General features: G+C 36.8%; 1 protein-coding gene across 1 annotated transcript in view; it reads left to right on the top strand.

The window, feature by feature from the left end:
• The window catches only part of Nup160 (nuclear pore complex protein Nup160), a 101,682-nt gene that overhangs the window by 53,455 nt on the left and 22,099 nt on the right, over positions 1-26,128 (top strand). Inside the window, exons 11-19 of the mRNA XM_081742071.1 lie at positions 1,964-2,139; positions 2,435-2,573; positions 4,546-4,648; positions 7,765-7,959; positions 11,826-12,056; positions 16,094-16,212; positions 19,865-20,034; positions 22,934-23,029; positions 25,605-25,902. Of these exons, the coding sequence (XP_081598197.1) occupies positions 1,964-2,139; positions 2,435-2,573; positions 4,546-4,648; positions 7,765-7,959; positions 11,826-12,056; positions 16,094-16,212; positions 19,865-20,034; positions 22,934-23,029; positions 25,605-25,902 (1,527 nt within the window). The remainder of the gene's footprint in view (positions 1-1,963; positions 2,140-2,434; positions 2,574-4,545; positions 4,649-7,764; positions 7,960-11,825; positions 12,057-16,093; positions 16,213-19,864; positions 20,035-22,933; positions 23,030-25,604; positions 25,903-26,128) is intronic.

Genomic DNA, 26,128 nt, shown 5'->3' with positions numbered 1-26,128 from the left:
ATTCTGTGTTTAGGTAATTAATGGTCTGTGAATAAAAGGAACAATTGTAAAAATGTCAGGGAATTCTTTTCCACAAAAGCTACAAAATGCGAAACTTTATTTGGAAAATGTGACAAAACGCGAAATATGAAAAACGAAACGCGAAAGTTTCAAATTTCTTAGTGCGAAAATCTCATGCCCCTATTCATTATCATGAGTCATTTCTTATCGTCTTTCTTAGCTTATAGAGTAGAATTGTGAGACATAGAAACTCTTATATTATTATACATAATATATGAAATCACAGCCGTCCAAAGGTGTTCTCAATAAATGGACACTGGATTGTCCAATCATAGCAGCTAGGCTGTAGTACAAGCCATCTGGTCTGAGTGAAGAGCACCGACTTTTCAGGAGTGAGAGGGTGTTTGGCTGTTCTGGGAAGTGGTCTGGATAGCGTAGTGGTTAACGCATCGGCACGGTAGTCCAGAGATCCCGGGTTCAAATCCTGGTCCACTCAATCACTTTTTTCACTGTATATTATACGAGGGCCGTTCGGAAAGTAGCCTCCGATTGGTTAAAAAGGAAACACCAAAGTAAATAAGAAAAATTTATTATATACATCTAAAAATTACTACTTTGCTCTATTTTTCAACATAGTTTCCGTAAACATTCAAGAACTTATCATATATCTGCACTAGCTTAGAAATTCCATCAGCATAAAAATCTCCCGTCTGTAACTTGAGCCAACCTGTGACTGCATCTTTCAGTTCCTCATCATCACCAAAGCGCTGAAATTCAAGCCACTTCTTCCGAGATTGTGAAAGGTTTATTGTCACGAACTTTTCCATCAATTTTCTGAACGAGTTCTTCAGTGATCACTGATGGTTTGTCACTCCTCTCTTCGTCATGAATGTTTGTTTGTCCACTTTTAAACGAACGAACTCATTCACGGCCAACTCCTTCACTCATCACACTTGGTCCATACACAGCACAAAGTTCCCGATGAATAACGGCTGCTGAATGTTGTTTTGCCGTAAGAAAATGACGTCACAGCTCGAACCTCGCACTTAGGTGAGGTTTTCTATTGCAGCACACATTTTGAGACACTACAAAAGTGGGACTGGTGATCACAGACAACCTTCACTCTACCACGCCTGGATGCGGACTGATCTACCGCACATGTCTGTGAAAAGATGGTACCTCTACCCCAACTACTCCACACAGTGACCAATCGGAGGTTACTTTCCGAGCGCGCCTCGTAGAAACATTTATTTATTTATTTTAAACCTCTTCCTGGAATTCGATTGTTCTTTCTAAAAGTTCATTTCAACATAACTGGCTATATATCATCTTGAGGATAAATTTAAAATCAACGAACTGTAATTGAGATTGAGGTTTCTGCGCTTTTAAGAGATTTGAATAAATTAATATTCACTGTGGCTGCTAATAATCATCCATATTTTATCGTTGTCAGTAATTTAAAAGTATGACAGAAGAATTAACTTGCGAAAGAAAACTTGAAAAAGCCGTAGCCAAAATCTTTATATGAATAAACATGTTAAAAATTTTCAGTGTAAGATTTATCTTATCCAGGTTTGTGTGTACTCAGTATGATAATCATGGTGTTCTGGCTCAACAATATAAGGCACTACTGGGACAAAATTATTTGGTTCATTCTATTAAAACTAGTTCATACCGTTCAAAATTTCAGTTTGACTTGCACTATGTTTCGGAGGGAGGGTATAAGGAAAAGCAAATGAAAGGAAATAATAAATATTATTTGTTTTCTGAAATTTGAATATCATTGAAACCACCACAGGGGGTTGTTATGTCTACCTGTGCCTATTGACCCCAATTTGGCCCCATAATACTCCCACGCTAATCATATACGATGTGAGAGGGAGTTCGGCACTCAAAATTAAGGGTAGCTATAAATTGAGGTTTTGCAACTTCTCAGTACTAATTCCATTCTATTGAATTGCAGATGCAGAAGTGTGTTCTGATGTTATCAAACTGATGAAGGCGTTAGTGATGTTGGGGACGCAACTGACAGATGACATAGAGGACGAGTTTGACCGAGAGCTTTTCTTTCTGAAAAGTCCTGACCTGATTATGGAGGAAATAGTCCATACCGTTGTTATGTTAAGCACTGAAGAAACGGTAAGTTTCGTTGTAGTAGTCACTGCATTTTATGGCACCAGCGACATGCTTTTCCGTAATTCAGTTTTCATTACTGTTGTCAAATCCGTTTATCATATTTCCACCATTTATCGTATGTTTTCAACATGTTTCTCTAGATAGGAAAAAGCTGTCTTGACATAGTTTGATTTTATTGTGTGTGTGTGTGTGTGTTTTTAATTGTTAGTTCGTTTTTTATTGGTACCTCTAACTCTTGTGAATGTACTGTTTCTGTGCCTTAAGTAATTCTAATTTATTGTTCCTGTGATACTTTTAGGATGCTGAGGGCAGTTTTCTGGCGAACTTGTGGGTAGTTTTAAAATCTGTGAAGAATTTCTACCCAGCTGTTACAATGTTGCTTCAGGCTTTGAGTTTGGATTTAGGGCAGCCAGAAGAGCTTACGATGGATGAAACAGGTGAGAAAGCAGCACTGGTGGTTTGGATTTCGGAATTTTTGTAGGGAATAGAGTACAGAAATACAGGGAAACCTGCCACCTGTTCGTCGTGACCTGGTTTCTCTTGAACCTGCATTTCCTCATAAGACATTTGTTATTTCTTACTCTGTAAGTTGGCCACTTGTCTATCTTGGAAGTTGGCCGCATTGAAGCAATGTTTACCCTCTGACGATAATGATAAATGTACCTGCGTATCTTAGCCACGCAAAATACCGTTTTATTACTTTTCTTAACTCTTCCGTATTCCCATATGAGAGGCAGTTGTTCTGTGTTTGTGCCTGGACACAAAGAAGCATGCATTTCCTCGATTTGTTCATGGAGGTCAATGACCAGAACACTACCCTGATAAAGGGGTGGTGAAGGAAAATGTGAATAAGAAAAAGCACGTAAAGGAATTCAAGAAATGGTTGTACATATTTGTTTATCCCGTCTGTTTTGATAAAGCCATTAGCAATATCGACTCCTTTCATCAGTGGGTAGCTTTAGTAATTCCGGAAAATGCTCAAGCTTAAAGCTAACCATCTCAATTGTCAACTATTGTCACCTCGCGGTTTGTCGGATGGTAGCGGAGGTTTTGAGATTTGAATTCCCTTCCGATTTTCTTAAATATCTTTTACCCCGAAGGAAACAGTTGTAGCTCATTTATAAGAGGTAATTAACTGCGTTAGCTGTCGTGCCATTGCTTATTAAAATTTTACAATCAACTAGTATTAGAAATCCTATTCTAAAAATACACTAATTACACCTATTTTCTGTAAGTTGGCCACCTGTCTAAGTTGATCACTTTTCAACGGAACTGATGGTGGTCAATATAGGTTTCACTGTATTTGTACATACCACAATTATTAATTGTTAGTTTTTAGTTCATCGCAGCCAGTATCATAAGATCATTTAGAAATAGAGTTTGGGACCATTATTTTAATGTTTTCAAAATGCATTACCTGCATCAGGGTACCATCGATTTTCTTCCTTCAAAAATACTAGAATGTAACGGGAATTTCGAAAAATATCCTCCAGTTTCGCCAAAAATGCAAGATAGACACAGAGTGTACCTGATTTTGAAAACGTAATAAGATGCAAACCAGAAAAGATAGGGACAACGGTTTGGGGCATTAGATAAACTAATGTTTGTAGGTGAATATTTTGTAAATGTCCTACCTTCCAAAGTTCACTTAGTATTTTTGCAAATGTTAACTTTAGAAAATGGGACATTTAACCTTTACAAAAATAATATTAAATGAACTAACCTTGGGGAGTGGGACATTTAATTCGTTATATTATTTTTGTAAATATTAAATGTCCTACTTTCCACAGTTAGTTCATTTAATAATATATATTTTTTTACATGTTCAATGTTCCACTTTCCAAAGATATTAAGGTTGGTTTAAAGGGACAAGCTTTGCCGATAGATGGCACTACAGTCTTCGTATCTCTCCCATGTATTTTTTTACCGTTCACAAAAGTTCACGATTTCTCTTACAAATTTCAACCTACAGACTTCAAATTTTTATAAAAGGAACTTAATGATCTATCGAAGGTAGTAATCCGTGCCAATTTTTTATTTAGAATTTTCTTCATTATTGAAATGGCTTGATTGTTGAAATGGATATCCAAACCTTTAACAATGGAACTGTTTCAACAGTGAAGAAAATTCTAAATAAAAAATCGGCACGGATTGTTCCCATCAATAGGTTATGAAGTTCCTCCTCTAAAAATGTGAAGTGTCTAGGTTGAAATTTGTAAGAGAAATTGTAAATTTTCGTGAAAAGTAAAAAATACATGGGAAAGATACGAAGACTGTAGTGACATCTATTGGAAAAATTGTCCCTTTACACTAACCTTAATAAAAAATGAGAATTAGTTGTGGCGAGCAATGCAGGAATCCTCAAGAATGAATGTATATATTAAAAGAACAATTCTATTTTCATTTCAGCCTCTGAAGAATCGCGGATGGTGTTATCTATTGGAACTCTCTTCAGTAGTCAGTTAGGTGTTAGCACTATTGCTAATTCTCTCCACCAAATCGCTGCAGTCAGGTAAATTAATATTAGTTTCTTTCTTTTGGTAATGAAATACAACATACAGTTTTTCGCTTACTTTGATTTTAATAAATTAGGAACAAAGATCAAATAAATAAAATAAAATTAAAATCGTAGTCCATCATAATCGTATATTTTATAAGGTGCGTACCACAAGTATGTACTGTTTACGTATGACTGGTCATGTTCAGTATTTAAGTAAGACTTTTCCGTCAATTTTGAACGTAATCTCCGTCTACTTCTACACCCTATAGCAGTGTTTGTATTCTACAATTAAACGCGACTGAGAAGTCCTTTGTTCTTGTTGTGGAGGGTGTTTTAGACACTGGAAAATATAATTTGTGAAGGCTTTTCTGGACTCAAAAATATCTGCCTTGCGATGAACTCTTCAATTTTAGAAACAGCCAAATTCACTTGTGAATAGTTCTTGAGAGCAGAATGAGCGACAATTTTCTTATCTTAGGGGCCGCGGTGGCTCAGTGGTAGAGCGTTCACCTCTAGTGCATGGGGTCCTAGGTTCGATCCCAGCTCGCGCCAAGTGAACTTTGTGGTGGACAAACACCAAGTGCGTTGGTTTTCTCGGGGTTCTCCCGTTTTCTCTCGCTTACTTCATTCCACCATTTCATTCATTTCTGATAATCACCGTCTCCTTTAGCCTAGCTGGCATAACCATAGGATGTAAAACTTAAAAGATTTCATTTTTTCAATGTTCTTATCTTGTAAAAAAAATATTCTATCCGCAATTGGAGGTTTGGCGTGAGGCTAACAACCTCATCCTGTAAAAAGGGCATTTATTTAGAAATATGTACAGAAGCCTCGGGCAAGGACTAATAACTTGGCACGACCTCAGCAAAACAAAATGGATATGAGATTTGAAACATGGAATATTAGAGGTCTTCATAGGGCAGGCGCGTTAAAATCCGTAACGAATGAGTTAGAGATATACAGGATGGACCTAGTAAGAGTTCAGGAAGTTAGCTGGGAAGGAAGTTGAACTGTGAAGTCCGGAAATTTTACGCTCTTTTACGGAGGAGGAAATAAAATCACCAACTAGAGACAGGGTTTTTCGTCCACAAACGAATAATATCAGCAACTAAGCGGTTTGAAATTAAAATTAATGTCCTCAAATTGGTTCATAAAAATCACTATACGGTAACTACATAGCGAAGGACTAATACCAACATAGTATCAGAGTTCTCCACAGTGGATTTCTTCTAGGTGATTGCACGAACTTCTTAATATCTTCCCATATTAACGGTGAATCCAATTTCCAGTGAAAGAAAAAGTACATATTGCGAATATTTTAATTTTGTGCTATTTTAATACGAGTGCGTTAATATACGTGACTAAAATATGTTAGTTTAGGTTCTTTTTCAGTCAGGATTTCTACAGACTTTTTATTTTCAAGTTCCCAGATTTTCTACCGTTAAATTAGAACGCTTAGTCTTGTGTGATCCATGAATTTTCTATTTTTTTCATTTTGCCTATCGAAAACAGGATGCATATTATGCACGCGTAAATACGATTTGTATGTATTATGGAAATAATGAAATACGGACGTCAAAAATGGGCGGGGCACGTCGTGAGAATGGGAAATGCACGCATGAAGCGTAGAAATATTTGTCGGAAAGCATTTGAGAAAAAGATCTTTGGACAAGAAAATAAAAGAAAAATGAAATGAAATCTTCAAGTTTTACGTCCCACGGTTATGCTGGTTAGGCTAAAGGAGATGGTGATGATGAGAGATGAGTGAAATGGTGGAATGAAGAAAGTGGGAGGAAACAGGAGAACCCCGAGAAAACCCAACGACATAAAGTCCACAGGGCGTGAGCTGGGATCGAACCAGGGACACCGAGCACTGAGCCACCGCACCTCCGAAGAAAATAAAAAGAATTACGAAATTTATATCTAAAGGAAATTAATAATAGTAATATAATGATAGGATTTGATTGACGTAGGATCCATTGACGTGCTTTTGTTTATGCGACGATAGTACTTCGCGTTTCCTACATTGTTTCGTTCATTTAATGGCTGTTTATTTTGATATAAATACGAGGTATGATCAAAAAATACGGTGAATAATTTTATTAGCAACAAAGTAATAAGCTTACATGGAATTTGATTTAATCTCCTTCAAAATACTGTCCTTGTCTAGTAAAGCACTTATCTTAACGTTGAATCCATGACTGGAAGTATTTCTGGAAGGCTTCTTTTGGAAGGGTGTTCAGCTGCTCTGTCGTAGCACTCTCAATGTCAGGAATTGTGTCAAAATGTTTTCCTTTAATTTTTGAGAAGAGCCTGAAGTCGCATGGTGCTATATCTGGAGAGCATAGTGAGTGTGGACAGACAGGAATACTTTTTCGGTCAAAAACTCGTGGGTCGAAAGCGAGGTGTGGCACGGCAAGTTTTCATGGCATTTGCCCATTTAATCGGCGGTTAAAATACCTTTCACGGATCCATACGAGATGTTTAGTTCTTCGGAATGCTCTCGAATAGTCATTCGCTTGTTTGAATGAATCATTTGTGCCATTTTTTGCACGTTTTCATCTGTTTCTGACGTCGAAGGACGTCTCGATCGTTGCTCGTTTTCAACCGACTCCTTGCCGCTTTTGAATCGCTTATACCACTAGTAAACAGTCTTCAAAGCCACCGCTTCATTACCATACACCGATTTTGATATTCCGTGAGATTCTTTGACACTTTTTTTTTTTCTTTCAGCTTAGAACAAAACTTAATGTTGGCACGCGACAGACACTCTTAACACATCCTCACTCTTCTGCTTCTGGAAGCCAACTAACATGTCACAACTCGTTCAAACTCGACACTGACCGTAACAAAGGTTTAAACTACCGGGCTTACTAGTTGAAATGGTTACAACATCGATAGATGGTACTGTGCAACTACATTCACCCAACTATTGATCACACCTTGTAGTAAACGAAGATATGGCTAGCAGGAAGGAACTGCAAGTTCCTTCATTTCAAAGAGAGGATATTTCTGTTTATTTTTTTCTCTAAAATTTCGGTAAATATTAAGTCCTTTTTTAAATTACTGTTTTGAAATATATTACATCAAAACTAATAAGCTAAATAGTTTACATTTCTGTTTTTCAGATTCTCATTGTGTCGCAATTTATTGTTGCTTCAAGAGTTACTTCTGGAATGCCAAAATAGTAGTGTGCTAGCAGCAACGGAGTTGGAAAGAATCCGTTCAGTTCTCCTGCCAAGGACAGTAGTTCTCACTCAAGCGTACTACGTTGTGCTATGGGTGTCCGAATCTATATCATCACCAGTGTCCGGAAATGCATTGTAAGCTACTTTCATTGTGCTATTGACCTTCATTTAAAACGAGTATAAGATTAAATTAAGTACTTACTTTGTATCCCCCTCCCAAAAAAAGTTTTGTTATATTAAATTATTTCAACCCCTTCTGGTATTTTCATCAGTAACGCCGCTATACTATTGTTAATCCACATGGTGGTCATTTTTGATTCACCAAAATTAAGAATATGAAGAAAAACCCTTAAATTCTTGTATAGTTTATAGAATTGTTCACATATTCACTTTAGGGCTTCTTGTTTTAACATTGCACAAATTTTCTACCGTTATTAGTGGCATGCGTGGTACATAATATTTTGACAATTTACAGCCTTATATTTCTTTTTTCAGGAGTTATCGTCATAGGTATTCTGCCATTATTGGCAAGTCACTTGCTGCAACTAAGAAGCTTCCATGCTCCACGGTCTTCCGCTAACCTCTTCGTCTTTACGTACGATTTTTCTGTTTTGATATCGTTCATTAATTGTGCTTTCCGTCGTCTTCTCCCTCTCTTTCCTGCCACCATACCCTCTAGCACGTCCCTCATGATACAGTTTCTTCTTAGGCAATGTCCCAACCAGTTTCTCTCATCCTCTTCTTAAAAATATTTAAAAGTGCTATTTTCTCCTCCACCATTTCTAAGACCCTTTCATTCATTTTCCGCTTGACCCACCTAAATCTTTCCATTCTTCTCCACACCCACATTCCAAAGCTTCCAGTAGTTTTTCATCATTTTTGCGTAATGTCCATGTCTCCGATCCATATTACACAATACTGCACACGAAGCATTTTATAAGTATCTTTATTCAAGGTCCTACAAAATAGTATTTTCTTTCTGCTAAAGGCTGTTCAGGAATAGAAACTCTAAAACGATGATGCAGGTTATTCTACAAACTAAACAAAAATTGGAAGCTTTTTTTTCTTTCTTTCTTTTTTCATACTCTTAATTTTGGTGGTTCAAGAATGCCCCTATACATAGGTTAACAATCAACAGCGGGAGAAAACTTACTGATAAAAACGTCAGATAGGATTAAAATATTTTAATAGTACTTAATTTTAGTTTAGAATATGCATCCTATAGCGTGCATTAGCAAAGGTTAAAGGTTGTTTATACAAAAGATGACAAATTTTTAGAGTATATTAGATTGAATTGCTAAACTTTTCGGAGTCTGACGTATAATTGATAAATTTTCGAATGTGTGAGACTTAATTGACAAACCTTTTAACCCAATGGCACAGACCTACGGAAAAGTTCCGTATGTTTGTGGAAGGACAAAAGGTAGACTTGCGGAAAAGTTTTGTTTCACCTCCGTCCCGTTATGCCTCAGTAACTCAAATGTTAGTACTATGTTGTACGCTTCATCACTATTTTCTTTAATCATTAATAGAGGGCATGACTATGCAGGATTTCCCTGTTAGTCCTAAATGACTATAAAATATAATGTGCAATTTTTCTGTGTAAAATCATTGAAAAATCCTGCCTAAACTTATTTTAATTTCCAGAAAACGTATGTGTTAATATGTAAGATTTGATTGACGAAATTTTTCTTGTGCCAGATTTAATTGGCGAATTTTTAGAGTGTGTGGGATTTAATTGACGAATTTTTGTAGTGTTTTTCAGATTTAATTGCCATGGGGCAAGGTGACTCAGTGGTAGAGCGCTTACCTCTGGTGCATGGAGTTCTTGGTTCGATCCCAGCCAAGTCAGTTTGTGGTGGACAACATCGTGTCCGTGGGTTTTCTCTTTGTACTCCCATTTCCTCCCACATTCTGATTCCACTAATTATTCCATCATCGTTTACTTTCATTAATCATCTGTCTACCTTAAAAGGCATAAGTAAGACGTTATACTAGAAATTTTATTTCGTTTTTGTTAAAATACCTTTGCAATGTTAATAATTAACAACCAAATATCGTCTAAACACTGTTTTCCCACTTTTTATTAAGTATTACCTTTCGAATCAATATTACAAGCAATATAATCATCACGAACCCTTTCAAGAACAATTGTCACATTATCTTAATATATTCGATTAGCTTCTAGAATCTTTCTATTTTATTCTCTCTATTTCTTTTGGCTTCAACGGTATGAGCACAATTTCATAACAAATCCAGTCTTTTAATGTATAACAAATAACACAGGGTGTCTATTGGTCACGAAAGTCACGAAATCAGAAAACGGTCATGAAAGTCACGAAGTCACGAAATTTAGCTTTTGGGTCACGGTTTATTTTTAACTGTGCAAAAGTAAGTACAGATTAGAAAATTTTGTTCTATAAAACGTCAAAATTTACCACCAAAGATGTTTATGGTCGGCTTTAGACGCTACAAAATCGCAAGCAAAGTACGTTTCTATCACATGGATGAAAATTAGGTCTAATTCGCTCTTGAAAATGTTAGGAAATGTTATGGTTAGGTAAAGAAAGGGTCACGAAAAAGTCACGAAATTTCAGTTCGGAATTTTTGTAGACACACTGTAACAGATTCTGAGACTCTGTCTAAAACCCCTAACAGTTTCAAAACATGCTACCTGAGAATGTGGGAAGAAACGAGAGAACTGACAGACATAATGTTGTCTACCACAGACTGACTTAGCCTGTGAGCGAACCAGAGACCCCTAGCACCAGAAGTAAGTGTTTCACCACTGAGCCACCGTTCCTCCCAGGATTTGATGCCGAAATTACATTAGGAATATAACAATTCGATTAGGATTTCCAGGGCACAAAGTGGGTAACTGTTAGTTCATTCTAGAGTTGATACTAAAGCTCTAATTATTGGTGTTGATTTTATAGTTATCTACTCGTCAATTATGAACCATCAAAGCGGCATGATATCTTAGTGGAAGAGGAATCAGCTTTGGCACAAAAAGTCACAATTTTTCATCATAATTTATTTCCAATTATTATTATTATTATTATCTGTCTGTTGCAGTCTATGATATATAAACGTTACACGTTGAACTCAAGATTTAATGGGATGTTCGTTAACTTAATTCAGTCTTCTCCCAAACTCAGATAATAACCCCAAACGAAAAGCTTATCGTCGTTTAAGATGTGAAACCTCGTGTCTGCAATTTGTTAATTTTTCTCGAGACTATATCTATTCACAATATCTCAGACCTTCTAAAAAGTGTGTTTTCTGTAATAATAATAATAATAATAATAATAATAATAATAATAATAATAATAATAATAATAATAATAATAATAATGATAATAATAATAATAATAATAATAATAATAATAACAACTCATCACAGCACAATTGCTACAATATATTGAAAACTCACTGGCATACAAGGTATCACCTGAAGTTTTCAACAATCGACATGCAAGCCAACATTATAATCAATTGTTTCTCAGCAATCGATGTCTTGTGACGTACGAGGGTTTGCTAGAACTTAGGTAATGTTTTAATCATTAGGTTTATGCCTAAAACTCAAAATGGCAAAAAGAGTTCCTTCATGGCTAAGCTGTTAGCGTACGCGCCTTTGGGGTAGGAGACCCGGGTTCGATTCCCGGTGGAAGCTCATGTGGTTCGGATTCCATGTTAATCAGTAGGTTCACGTCTCAGCCTCGCTGCTGAACGGGACGTTAAACTCAACAACTCAAAATCGCAAAAATTGAACATATGTGGGTATCACATTTTAAACGACGTTATGTTCTATGCCTGAAAGAACGCCACCTTTCATTAACACACGAAAACTATCGATGGTTACAAAATTTACGAGAATTATCCTGGAACAGGTAGACTGACAGACGAATACATGCATTCGCTTAATAATGTAGATATCTACTAATTTTTATCAGTACAATGTGCAAGTTTTAACTGTGCAACCCCTGTTGTGTTTCTTCCAGAGACGCCAGTATCCGTCAGATGTCAGTGATGAAAATCTCCGATAACGTCTATGATCTTGCGAGAGTAACCAAACGTACTCAGAAGACGTTGACGCTCATTGAATTATTCCTTCAGTCCGCTGGTGGTGTTCACACACATTCTCTGTTCGCTCAGCTGCAGCTGGATGAAGATTCTATTTACCAGTGGCACTCGTCCATGCTTCCTTACATCACTTTGGTTGGACAACTTGTGTATCCTTTCTAACTGATCTTACTTTAACCCTGTTAGAAGGCCGCACATTTTTCTTTTAAATAGGAAAATTGCTAAAAAGTATTTTGGACACCAGCCAGGGCTAATACTTCGCTTTGCAAGTACTGTAAATTATTTTTCGTTTGGTATACAAAGGTTTCCGTTATTCTGTTGCCAATAAGAGATTTTGTGAGAAGCAGGGAAAAAGGCTAATACTCGCCAAAAAAAATAGTGTTTGCTTCTACATGTAAGAAGCGCTTTCGGAAGAACCTTCTTGCATTATCAGCTTGTAAAATTCAAAAAGGATTTAAAACATGAAGGAGAATATGGAAATGTAAAAAAATGGTTAAAAGGATTAAGAAATGTAAAACATAAATCTTCTGACAAAAATTAAACACCTGGAAATATACACTCACTGTCATTGTTCACTGCTGTTCACTGTTTTCTTTTCTTGCTTTCCAGATGGCGAAAGTATGTAGTGAAAAGATTACTCCAAATCATATTTATTTTTTTCCTATCCAAATTAAGAATGGGTTTCTCTTTATGGACTAATATGATTGATTTTTCGTTTCGTTTGATGTTTTTGCTTTCTCAACTAAACATGACTGCGAGGTTATGGTTATAATCTCTAAGATGCGTTGCTGGACCAGACAGCTGTTACGGGCTCCGAGACTTCGGAATACGAACATGTTCAATTATTCTTCTGCAAAGTGTTTGACTTATATACACTTTATCACACTGCTTTTTGAATTTTAAACAAGGTGATGATGGAAGATGGTTCTTCCGAAAGCGCTTCTTATACGTAGAAGAAAACTCTGCTGTGACGAGTATTAGCTTTTTTGCTGTTTCTTACTAAATATCATAACTGCTCGCAATATTGTGATAAGGAGTTTTGTGTTCTTTCGGATAAAAGATTCTAACCTACTTCATTATAATGTAGGTAGATGGGACCAGAATAGGATAGCCAGTTCCTTTTCCCGTGGTTCAAAAATTCATATGAAAAATTTAGAATTAAACAGCTGCAGTAGATGGATTGATTCAGAATTAGTATTAGAGATAACTACGTATACAAAAGGTGGGTAATTATAGTTTCTTCATTACACAAATACTCACTTGCACGTGTCAATTTATATTCCCCTCATGTAAAACAACTTCGTTTATTCAATCTACTTTTAATTTCGTCGCTAGCTCCATTCTTCCAAATCACTCATAGGAATAAATTCAGGCATATTTAATATATATAAACCCTTATCTCTGAATGTATCTGACTTTTTGGAAATTTCCGTACAATTTCAAGAAATCCGTGTGTCTTCCTCGGCACCTGCCAAATTTCTATATAAACTTACATCACGTCGTATGATGGAACTTCGACATATTTGTACTACTTACGCTACTACACAGATAAAGTTTGGAATTGTACGTTTTAGTTGAATGTTGTAAATTTTTTTCTAACTTCTTGTGTGTATGTGTGTTGTACCCTCTTGCAGGCAATATGAACTTAAATATGCACGTCGTTAAAATATTTTTAAACATTGAGAAATAAACATTCACTGTATGGTTGGAGATACGTATGTGTAGTAGCTGAAGAATGCATTTTTTAAAAGATATTGAATACTTCACCAAAATAATTTAGGGAATTAACCAGTAATTGTTTTTCTTTACGAGTTATAATAGTGACTATTGGTATTTAAAGAGTTTGTAAAATAATTAGCGATTACATTTAAACACAAAACCAATTCCCTTTTGTGAACGTTGGCAGATCCCTTTTCCGCCATAAGATATGATGTAGGCGTATAGTAGAAATTCCAAAGCTGCCAAGGAAAAGAAGATGACTTGTTGATACTGTGCGGAGATTGTTTAACCCTTTGACTACCAACGGGACACATGTGTCCCATGCGAATAATTCAAACATCGTATGGAATTTGTTTTTAGAAAATTTTAAAAAAATGCTCGTTGTTCTTCCATCGGGTCAGATGTGACCAGAAGACTGTTTCGTTTCCAAAACTGTGTACAGGTGTCAGAAATATCCCACATTAAAGGAGTCGTACATATAAAAGAATGTTCACATTAAAAAAAAAATTGGTAGTTAAAGGGTTAAAAATAAGATGCATTTATAGGTAAGTTTTTAATTCTCGTTTGTTACAACTGCACCTAAAACACCAAGTACAGTGGAGTTCTATTAATCCAAATACGTTTAATTCGAACATCGGTTAATCCGAACAGGTCCGGGAGGAAAATTTTATTATTTATTTATTGATTTATTTTGTGGCGAAAATACGCAGTTTTAGGAAATTAATAACTAATAGGATGAAAATGGTGTATGTTTTCGTAGGAAACAAAGTAAACTTTCTTTAAATACAGTTTTAAATATACAAAGATAATAATACCCCTAATGGAAAGATTTGTAACTACTGTACGTGGAATTGGGGGCGCGGTGGCTCAGTGGTAGAGCGTTCACCTCCGGTGCTTGGGGTCCCTGGTTCGATCCCAGCTCGCGCCGTGTGGACTTTGTGGTGGACAAACACCGTGCTCGTGGGTTTTCTCGGGGTTCTCCCGTTTCCTCCCACTTTCTTCATTCCACCATTTCACTCATCTCTCATTATCACCGTCTCCTTTAGCCTAACCGGCATAACCGTGGGACGTAAAACTTAAAGATTTCATTTTTCATTTACTGTACGTGGAAAAATACAGGCATGAAGTTTTTCCAACTTTTTTAACATTCTTCCAGTACAGCACATATACTGTAGTCAGAAAACGTGTTTTGAAATACTATACGCTATGTATTACAACACAATAGACCCGTTCACCCGCTTCAAACCGCGATTTTACTGTTATTCCGGCTAATCCGAATTATCACGTAATCCGAACAGGGTTCGGTCCAAATTAGTTCGGATTAGCGGGACTCCAGTGTACATGTATTTTATGCTCAATCGGTATAGGAAGCCATCTGCATATATATTAAGAAGGAAGAGAGAAAGAAGGAAAGAACCAACCAACTTAAACTTCTTTTTACACACCAAATCCTCTGTAGGTGCGAATTCAATAACTTAGAAAGAGTGAAAAAGTGATTGAGTGGATCGTGACTTAAATCCGGGATCTCCAGCATACCATGCCGATACGTTAACCACTCAGCCATGTGGTTTGAATGGAGAACACCGACTCCAGGAGTAAGACAGTGTTTGGCTGTTCTGGGAAGCGGATTGGGAGGCGTAGTGGTTAACGCATCGGCACGGTATGTGGAGATCCCGGGTTCGAGTCCGGTACAGTCAAATCACTTGTTCACCAGGGTGTCTATCGGTCACGAATGTCACAAAAAAGTCACGAAATCAGAAAACGATCATGAAAATCACGAAAAAGTCACGAAGTTTAGCTTTTAGGTCACGATTTTTTTTTAACTGTACAAATGTAAGTACAGATTGGAAAATTTTGTTCTATAAAACGTCAAAATTCACCACCAAAAATGTCTATAGTCGGGTTTAGACGCTACCAAATCGCAAGCAAAGTACATTTCTATCGCATGGATGAAAATTCGGCCTAATTCGCACCCAAATTCGCTCTTCAAAATGTTAGAAAATTTTATAATTTGATAAAGAAAAGGTCACGAAAAAGTCACGAAATTTCATTTTGGAATTTTAGTAGACACCCTGTTCACATTTTGTCAGTCATTTGCATATATATCTTATGCACACGTTGGTATTCTACAGGAGACCATGGACTTGGCGCTTAAGGTGTTAATCTATTCACTTCCTCTGCCTTAATTATAAATAAATAAATAAAATCGAAAATACACTGTTTATATGTAAATGTCAGATGGCCGGGGATAAATACGCAACGTTTTTGTCTTTCATGCGCAAAATTTGTGTTCAATATCTGGGAAAAGCACATATTGTTGGGATTCCACGTTAAACTATAGGTCTGCGCTTTATAGTTGAAAAGAGTCATTAAATTGCAGTCAACCAAGCGTGACATTTAAGTCAATATAGCACCAATAATATTAAATTGAACTATTAAAAGAGTTATTCCTTAGCTATGAATTCAGATGGCCCATCAGCCGTAATTTTGTCTTCCCAGAATTCCTCTTGGCGTCTTGTCAGTATTTGCAGATACAGGAATATGTGCGTCTTCTGCAAACATGGTGTGAATGGAACAGCTGTTCAAGTAAGTGTGAAGATTGAAATTAAATGAATAATTCCTTTTTCTGTCGTCGTTTAATTTCTTTTAACAAAATCTAATTTCTATATAATATCAAAGCCAGTTACTTTACGCCAAAGATTCGGCACATTTTTGGCAGGATTTACGAGGGAGGATCTGAAACTAATGTTACAAGGCCGATATTTCTGGAGTTTCGTCTGTTAGAGAAGAATGGGTTGTGTATGGTAATTTTAATACATGGATTTGGCAACTGTGCAGAGTTTCAGCCACTCGTCACTTCAGGCGCTAGTTGTAGGTAAACACAAATGGTGACTCGTTTGGGAAACTGGTCTTACAAAGAAGTCCGCTCAGTTATCCCATTTCTGTGGGCGAAACATGTAACCGTGGCTGAAAATCATAGGCAGCTAGTAAAGGTTTACGGAGAGATTGTAATGTCTCGTCAGCATGTCACAGAATGGTGTCGAAAGTTTGCGGCTAGTAGAGAAAACGTCACCGACGAAGAGCGTAGTGCCCAACCAAGCACGGCATCAACAGATCTGAACACAGCTCGCGTGAAGTAGCTAATCAGACCAACAGGATGATCACGTTTTTGACTTTCACCTGTTCCCGCACATGACGAGAAGGTGAAACACTTCGTGACAACGTAGCAGAACATACAAGGACAGTTTTTTTTTCCCAGGAGGAAATCTTCAAACTCATCCCCCGATACGATACTGCTTCAATCGATATGGAGGCTATATCAAAAAATAACCTAATGTATGTACTATATATTGGCTGTATGAAATAATATATACACGTGTCGGTGCAGGCTTTGTAACCTTACTTTCTGATCAGCCCTCGTATTAAAAACTTCTCAATATCTTTATTCAAGCACAGATTCAGTTAAACACTTTTAAAATCTAGGTTGCTATGGGTCAGGTGTAGAAAGCGCTCCCCTTCCCCTGCAGAAAAGGTACCCTAACCATGTGAGTTTGTGATGAACAATCATGTCTATAGACTTTCGTGGGATTGTACTGTTTCTTGCACAAATACTTCCATTATCATTCTTGTGCATTCATTAAATCCATTTTCTTCGTCCACATAGTATACCTATGGAAAATAAAATCAAAAGGTTAATTTCGTCTTCAAAACTGAATATAGCGTGTCTATCGGTCACGAAAGTTATGAAAATGTCACGAAATCAGAAAACGGTCATGAAAGTTAAGAAAAAGTCACGAAATTTAGCTTTTGTGTCACGAATTATTTTTTTATCTGTGCAATTATATAAGTATAGACTGGAAAATTTTGTTCTATAAAACGTCAAAATTCACCACCAAAAATATGTCTGGTCGGCTTTAGATGCTACCAAATCTCAAACATACCACACTTCTATCGCATGCATGAAAATTCGGCCCAATTCGCACCCAAATTCGCTCTTGAGAATGTTACTAAATGTTATGATTTGGGAAGGAAAAGGTCACGAAAAAGTCGCGAAATTTCATTTTGGAATTTAAGTCGACACCCTGGAATAGCTCAACCATGCTCACACAATTTAAACAGGAGAGGCTGCTGGGGAGTAAATTACAAAACAATGTAAGCTCCTTCAAGCGATCTTTACTGTTAGGGCATAAGTTCCGAGTACCTGTAATGTAAAGCAGTCGACTCAAGGGAGTTTGTACACACATGTTTGAAACAAGAAAATTAATCGTATCTTTATAGATTTTAATGAGGAGAAAATTAGTTAAAAAAAAGCTAATATTTAATTACTTGTCAAGCGTATGGAACGCATAATATTTTAGTTATCTACGAATGTTCTTCGAATAGTTTTTCTTTCAATATTTCGAGTGTTACAATCTGACACTCATCTTCAGGGGCAATTAATTCCTTTTTTTTCACAACTCAGTGTTGACTTTTTTCTTCTTAACAGTGGAAATTTACAAATATTAGGAATATATTGTCGGTACTTATGACCACTTTCTTAATGTATTTATAGGGTCCTCTTATTGTGTTACTATATACAACAATATATCCTAAGATTAGTGCACTAACCTTTCTACTACTACTTTGTTTTATATAAATTTATATTCCAGGTTTCTTCAGCAAATGAATACTTCTTAATTCAGAGTGTCGTGATTGCTTAACAAACTACTTACTTAACTCGTAGTGTGTATAATGTAGCCGCGCACTTGTCCTGGGACATATGTGTATACGAGGGTGATTCAGAAAGTAATGTATCCAAGGTGATTCCTTTATTTGTGTTTGACAGATAGCACCGATACAGGTGTCAGTGGAAAACTTGCAATGCCAGCTACAAATGGAGGCATAATTTTTCAACATAATCCTCATTACGGGCAAGACACTTGAGCCAACGCGTAACAAGGTTTTTCATGCCGTCGGCGAAGAATTGTGGTTACTGCTGGGGACAGTATTGCCGAACTGCTGCTTCAATCTCTGCGTCACAATTGTAGCGTTTGCCCTTAAAGTGATCCTGAAGTTCGGAGAAGAGCCAGAAGTCGAAGGGCGCAAGATCCGGATTATAGGCAGAATGAGGCAGAACGTCAACAACACTTTGCCAGCAAATGGGACAACTTTGAATTTTTTGCGGAGGTTAGGACGTGTGGCGGTACTCCATCGACTGACGCTTCATTTCCCGGTCGTAATGGGGTATCCACGATTCATCATCGGCGATGAATGTTTCTTGGCGCACAACCTTCTGCAGTCAGAAATTGAATGACACCCCGCTGTTTCAACCGGACGTCACCACTGGATAACATGGATTGTTCCATTACTCTGGAACGAGAAGAGATATGAAGGTAAAACAAGAGACATTCTATAGCTTAAACATCAGTGTATTAATGATAAACAGTTTAGAATGTTTGAAATACTATTGGCTAAGTAGTGGGCTTGGAGGCATTACTTTCTGAATCACCCTCGTAGTAAAACAGTAAGAGGGGCTAAACATTAGGAAACTACATTTACTGAATGAATTCTACCTTCTATCATATGTATTTCACCGATCTTTTGTAAGATCTCTTGTAGTTTGAGGATCTTTCGAGGTGTATAATGCGTACAGTTGTGTTATTAATTAATTGATTAGTGTTTAACGCCGCTTTTCAGTAACGAAATTATGAGGACAGAACCTCTAGGCTAAACTACGAGTCGAACCCTAGATCACACATCCAGAATTATAATTTGACTTTAATTTTTACCATCTACAAGTATTAAAACGGCAGGAAACAGTTTTACCTTATTCTTTAGCATCAAATGCAGTATAAACTTTCTAGTTAAACATTTATTTATTTAGTTTTCTTTTCCTTTCTTGCTTTTTTGTTTCCTTGCTTTCTTGCTTGCTTCCCTTCTTGCTTTATTGTTTACTTCTTTTCATGCTTTATTCTTTACTTCCTTTCTTGCTTTATTGTTTACTTTCTTTCTTGCTTTATTGTTTACTTCCTTTCTTGCTTTATTGTTTGTTTCCTTTCTTGCTTTATTGTTTGCTTGTTTGCTTGCTTTATTGCTTTATTTCTTTCTTGCTTATTCGCTTTCTTTTTTGCTTTATTTCCTTCTTGCTTGTTGCTTTTTCTTTCTTGCTTTATTGCATTCTTCCATTCGTTTGCTCGTGTGTTGTTTGTTTCTTGTGCTTCATTATTTGTTTTAATAAGGTTCTGTATGTGGTTAATAGGGAAATTCATCTTGGGAGCTGCTCTGCTTAACATGGGTGAACCAGAGAAGGCATACGATTGGATGATTCAGGCTGCAGATGGTGTGAAAACTGATGATTTTCTGGCCAACAAATTCATCCAAGCTGGAGAGATAGATCAACAAAGAATGCTTGTCTTGTATTACTTAAAAGTAAGTTGGAATTTTCTTGTTCATTTACACTTAATAATTGTTTACGAGGGTTACTTCAAACTTCGTTGAGCTTGAAATGGAAATATTTACGGAAATGTAAATGCAATGAGATCTATATACACACTGCACTTTCCCTGTTGAAAACATATTTAATGAGAAAAAAAAAAAGAGGTATAGACACACACTTAAAGGTGATATTCAAATTATATACACTTTCAGTGGGGGAGTGTGTTGAAAACATATTTAATGAGAAAAAAAGAGGAACCATTAATATGTTTTTCTTTGGTTATAACGACTTGTCCTAAGGGACAATGGATATAGAAGGTAATGAGACTTTTTAATTGTAAAAAAAATCATCAAGTTCTTAATGTGAAGTTAAAAGACTGATAAAATTTGGCAATATAATGGGATTCAGGCTGACAGAAAGGGGAGAGAAAGGAAAGAATCACGGAGGCAGCCAAGACGTCACGAGAAAATTTGAGTTAGCCATGTGGAATGGAAGAAACATCGGACATTAGGTGAGAGGTTTCCACATTTACTTGTAAGTTCAACTACTTCCTTTAGTAAAAAAACTTAGCTAAGGAAGACAATCTGAGTTGTTGTAGTTGGTTTCCTGGCGAAAATCATATTATAGGGTGTCTATCGGTCACGAATGTCACGAAAAAGTCATGAAATTTAGCTTTTGGGTCACGATTTTTTTTAACTGTTCAAATGTAAGTACAGATTGGAAAATTTTGTTCTATAAAACATCAAAGTTCACCAACAAAAATTTCTATGATCAGCTTTAGACGCTACCAAATCGCAAGCAAAGTACGTTTCTACCGCATGGATGAAAATTCTGCCTAATTCGCACCCAAATTCGCTCTTGAAAATTTTAGGAAATTTTATGATTTGGTAAAGAAAAGGACACTAAAAAGTCACGAAATTTCACTTTGGGATTTTAGTAGACACCCTGTATTAGTAACTTGTAACTTAGATATTGTGCAAATAATCGCATTATCATCAGTATGTACATGGTGTAAATAAAATTATAACTAAGCATCTTCAGGTAAATTAGGGTTCTCTTATTTTACTTCTATAAAGAAGAGATTAGAACCTACCTTTCATGCTCTAATGAGACAGCGTGGAATACGGTTTATGAAATCATCTGCCATACCTAACTCTAGATTTTTGATTAATCATTTTTATTAATCACTTTGTCTTGAAGTTAAAAGAAAATTCTATACTCTTATATATAAAAGGGGGGCGCGGTGGCTCAGTGGTAGAGCGTTCACCTCTGGTGCTTGGGGTCCCGGGTTCGATCCCAACCCCCGCCAAGTGAACTTTGTGGTGGACAAACACCGTGCTCGTGGGTTTTCTCGGGGTATTCCCGTTTCCTCCCACTTTCTTCATTCCACCATTTCACTCATCTCTCATTATCACCGTCTCCTTTAGCCTAACCGGCATAACCGTGGGACGTAAAACTCAAAGATTTCATTTCATTTCTTATATATAAAAATGAAATCGGCATTTTATGTTACCTTTTTAACGACAAAACGGCTGAACTAAATTGACGAGATACTTTGAAATATAATTTCCTCGCTTTCCTTCTTAACTTTCTCATAACTAAGGGTGACTCATGAAGATGACCTTTGTGATAGTGACTCTGAGCAGCATTCTGGATCGTCTAGCGAGGGTGAAGAATCAGACGCTGGTGATGCTGAGATGATGGGAAGTGATTGTGCATGATTTGGGTGGGTACAAACAAGGTGGCACAGTTTTATGAAACGAAGTTGGTTTTCTTTTTCAAGAACAGCTACTGTATATAAATATTCCGTATATATTATGCAGAATGTTTCAAAACAACATCGACAACGTTTCGAAGGTGATTCCTGATAACAAGATAAGACGGAAAGTATAGATCAACCTGGGTGCACAAATGCTTCCTTTCGGAGTTATAGGCTGCCGAAAACATGAAAAAGAAAAAAAAATAACTTTAAAGGTCCATGGCTCTAATACTATGAGACCTATCGTATCGGGTCAAGACTTTACTTAGGAACTACTATGTGCCGTATCCAAAAATATATGTTTCAGAATCCTGCCGTACTTACGTAACAATTTTTATAGAGGGAGTTTGGCTATGAGCATATAATTTGAAACACTCACTAACTACGTATATAAAAAAAAATTGTGCAAGTACCGTAGGATTCTAAAAATGGGTATTTGGATAGGGCATATACTAGTTCCTAAATGAAGTGTTGACCCGACTACAGTAGGTCCTCCCATAGTATTGGACCTATGCACTTTTAAAGTTCATTTATTCATGTTTTCGGCACCCTATAACTCCGAAAGGAAGCATTTGTGCACCGAGGTTGGTCTATACTTTTGTCTTATCTTGGTGTCACAAATCACACCTTCCGAATGTTGTCGGTGTTCTTTTAAAACACCCTGTATATGTTGTATAACAAAGTTACGTATTCCTGTTGATAGAACTATTAAGTGTACAAGTGCTTGTTGTGCCAGTGTATTTCAATCCACAAGATACGTGTACATGTCATTTTGAAATTAACGGTCTGAGGGGGAAAATCTCGATTATATTCCGTACCATGATTTTTCAAGCCAAAATTTAGGAAAAAAAAAGTGCGGCCTATATTCGCGCAAATACGGTATTCATTACTTAGCTTTCTTTTCTCCCTTCTTTCTTCCCATTCTCTCTGTCTTCCCACTTTTCTTTCACCTCCTCCTCGTCGCTCCCACACACGTCTGAGTACATCAAACAGTTCCCAATGAAACTATTGCTAAGTAGCGGTAAGCTGAAGACAAAAATTATCGGACTTTACAATAGAGTTAATTTGCTGTGATTTGCATGTATTTTAGTGAGGAATTTTTATTCATTTGTGTAATATTCTCCTCTTTACAGGTTATCCAACTTTTCGAACAGCATAATTATCCCAATTGGGTTATAGAATTAGCAAAAGGAGCAATAAGCGTGGGCAACCGTCAAGATCCGGAGATGGTAAGTGTTTGTTGTTTAATTGAGGTATTGTTTGTCAGCTGCTGGGCTGCAAAGCACTTTCTAGTCTTTTCTTTGTTTAACGTTGAACTTGTAATTTTGACTGTTAAACTCGCCCAGGGTTTCTTACTGTTATAGTACTTTTACTATTTATATTATTATTATCGGACATTCGTATCAATATTTTACCAAATTTCATTTATCAGAATTTACTGCAATTCTAAACCAGTTACAGTTTTATTTTTAAAGTTCTGATTCGAATTAAAAATTTAGAAATGTAAAAATGTAAGGAAGAATCGTATTGCTTGTTAGAAGTGTCCCTTCTATTTGAGTTGAGTTGATTATAAGTTCTATGTCCCTTTCAGCAACGAGGCTATATGAGGCGGAAGCAACTAATTGAATCCAAACCACATGAGCTCCCGCCGGGAATCAAACCTGGGTCTCCCATGCCAAAGGCGTGTATGCTAATCGCTTAACCACGGAGTCCCCATGTATTTTCTCAGGTGTATAAGCTCTAGTGAGCTCCGTCGTGGCTAAGCGGTTAGCATTACGCGCCTTTGGCGTTTGAGACCCGGGTTCGATTCTCGATGGGAGCTCAGATTTTACGTTAATCAGTAGGTCTACGTCTCATATAGCCTCGCTGCTGAAAGGAACGCTAAACTCAAAATCAAATCAAATATAAGCCGTAGCCTTACACTGATCAAATACCTAGGATCAATATTAACAGACCAAAATCATTTTCAGGAAGAAATTAAATGTAGACTAAAAGCAAGGAATTCGTGTTATTATTCAGTTCAAACTCTTTTGTCCTCGCGAATTCTGTCGAGGAATTTGAAGCTTAAAATATATAAAATGATTATCGTGCCTGTTGTCCTGTATGGTTGCGAAACATGGTCGCTTACTCTGAGGGAAGAACACAGACTGGAAGTATGTGAGAACAAAATCCTGAAACAAATATTCGGACCCAAGAAGAACAGGAATGGGGAATGACGGAAACTTCATAACGAGGAACTACATAATTTATATCCCTTACCAAACATTGTTAGGGTCATCAAGACTAGGAGACTCAGGTGGGCAGGTCATGTGGCCAGAATGGAAGAAAGTAGGAACGTTTTCGAAGTCTTAACTGGAAATCCAATCGGAAAATGACCATTAGGAAGACCTAGGCGCAGATGGGAGGACAATATTAAGATGGATCTCGTAGAAATAGGAATACAAAGTAGAAACTGGATTCTCAGAATTAAATGGAGAACTCTTTTCGGGTTACATAGGCCATAGAGTGAGTGAGTTAGTTAGTTAGCCTCACATTATACGTTCACAATGTGTCGGATGAAGGCAATGATAAATTGTGTAGACAGTAACATAAATTATTGGTACAAGTTATAATTACATGGGCGCATGGGGGGATAATCCAAATTAACAAAAAAATTGGCTACCTACAAATGAATCCTCTCTTGAAAAGTCGAGACACTTTTTTTTGACGTTTCGGAACTCACAGCTGGTTCCTTCCTCAGTGGCAAGGTAAAAAGGATTAAAACGGAAAGGAGATAAAAAATGTAAAACGAGGAATACACACCACTAAATAAAAGTAACATACAAAGTGAATCCTGAGATGAGCAGAGCAGAGTGAAAAAGGAATTAACTGAATTAAAGAAAACGCGGTGTGTATGTTACGTCGCTGTTGTCAGATTCAAAGTATGCATCAAAGGTAGGTACCCAAATTCGATCAGTGTTGCAAGGATACTTTAATTCCCCGTTTTTTTTTTTTTTTTCCTTCTGAACCTATTACCTTAACCTCTTTTATATTGTGTGAATGTTTTGAATGAAGCGCCAAACTCGACATGCCTTCTTGTGACTTTTTTGATTATCTAACATTTTCCTTAACACGCGTGTTAATATTGCGTTTTGTTTGGCCAATATATGAGGAGTCGCATTCGCATTGGACGCTGTAAATACGTGACTTATTTAATGGATCAACAAAAATAATTTTTAAATCCAGTGAGATGTTTTTGTAAACTTTTGGGGGGAATACTTGAAACAGATATGTTATGCTTTGCAAGTATACGTTGAATTTTTGTTGATAGTTGTGGAAAATAAAGAATTCCAATCCAAGTTTTTGCTTCTTCGGAAGTTCAAGTTTTGGGGATTTGCAACGATCTACGTGCTTGATTAAACCATTTTTGTAAAATACATAACTTATAATCGTTTTCTTGTCCTATTTATATAAAAACTGTATTTCTTCATTAAGATCTTTTTGACGGTCACAAATTAATAATGCTCTGCGAAAGAAATTCTTCCAAATATTTGCCTGCCATCTGCCAATCCGCCACTGTACAAGGCCAATGTTTTACATCTTTTATCTCCTTTCCGTTTTAATCCTTTTTACCTTGCCACTGAGGAAGGAACCAGCTGTAAGTTTCGAAACGTCAAAAAACTGTTTAGACTTTCCAAAGGAGGATTCATTTGTAAGTAGCCATTTTTTTTTTTGTTAATATTAGTATAATTGTTTGTTTTGGTCAGATTTTATTTTTGCTCGTGAATTTAAGTAGATGTTAAATTTTATCCGTTATAATTTCAGGCCACTTTATATTCCTTGAGATTCAGCTACAATTTGAAGCTTGGTCACCATGCTGAAGCCTACCAGGATATGATAGCAAACCCGGATGTTTCTCGTCGCAAGGATTGCCTTCGACAGTTTCTGATCACTCTGTTCGAGCGAAAGGAGCTGAAGGCGTTGATCGAGTTCCCGTATAACGAGATGTACGAGGATGTGGAGAAAATCATCGAAGCCAGGGCGAGGTCACTTGATTTGATGACCAACAATTATTATGATTTCCTCTACTCCTTCCATGTCATGAAGGGGAATATGAGGAAAGGTAATGTATAAGTTATTTCACCTCTTTATTTGGTGTGTGTGATTCCAGAAGCACTCAGCGCGGCTCGGTGGTAGATCGTCCCCTTTGCTCCATGGGTCCCAGACTCAATTCCAGGCCAAGTAAGTTTATAGAGGACAATATTGTGTCCACGGATTTTCTTTTGGTTTTCCCGTTTCCCTCACATTCTCTGTACGCCAAGTCTTTCATAACCATTCAGTCTCAATTC

Source organism: Thermobia domestica, chromosome 16, assembly GCF_964235325.1.
Source record: "Thermobia domestica chromosome 16, izTheDome1.hap1.1, whole genome shotgun sequence".
In the NCBI taxonomy this organism is placed as follows: domain Eukaryota; kingdom Metazoa; phylum Arthropoda; class Insecta; order Zygentoma; family Lepismatidae; genus Thermobia; species Thermobia domestica.
The sequence above is the reverse complement of the archived record's forward strand: the minus strand, read 5'-3'. Positions and strand labels throughout refer to the sequence as shown.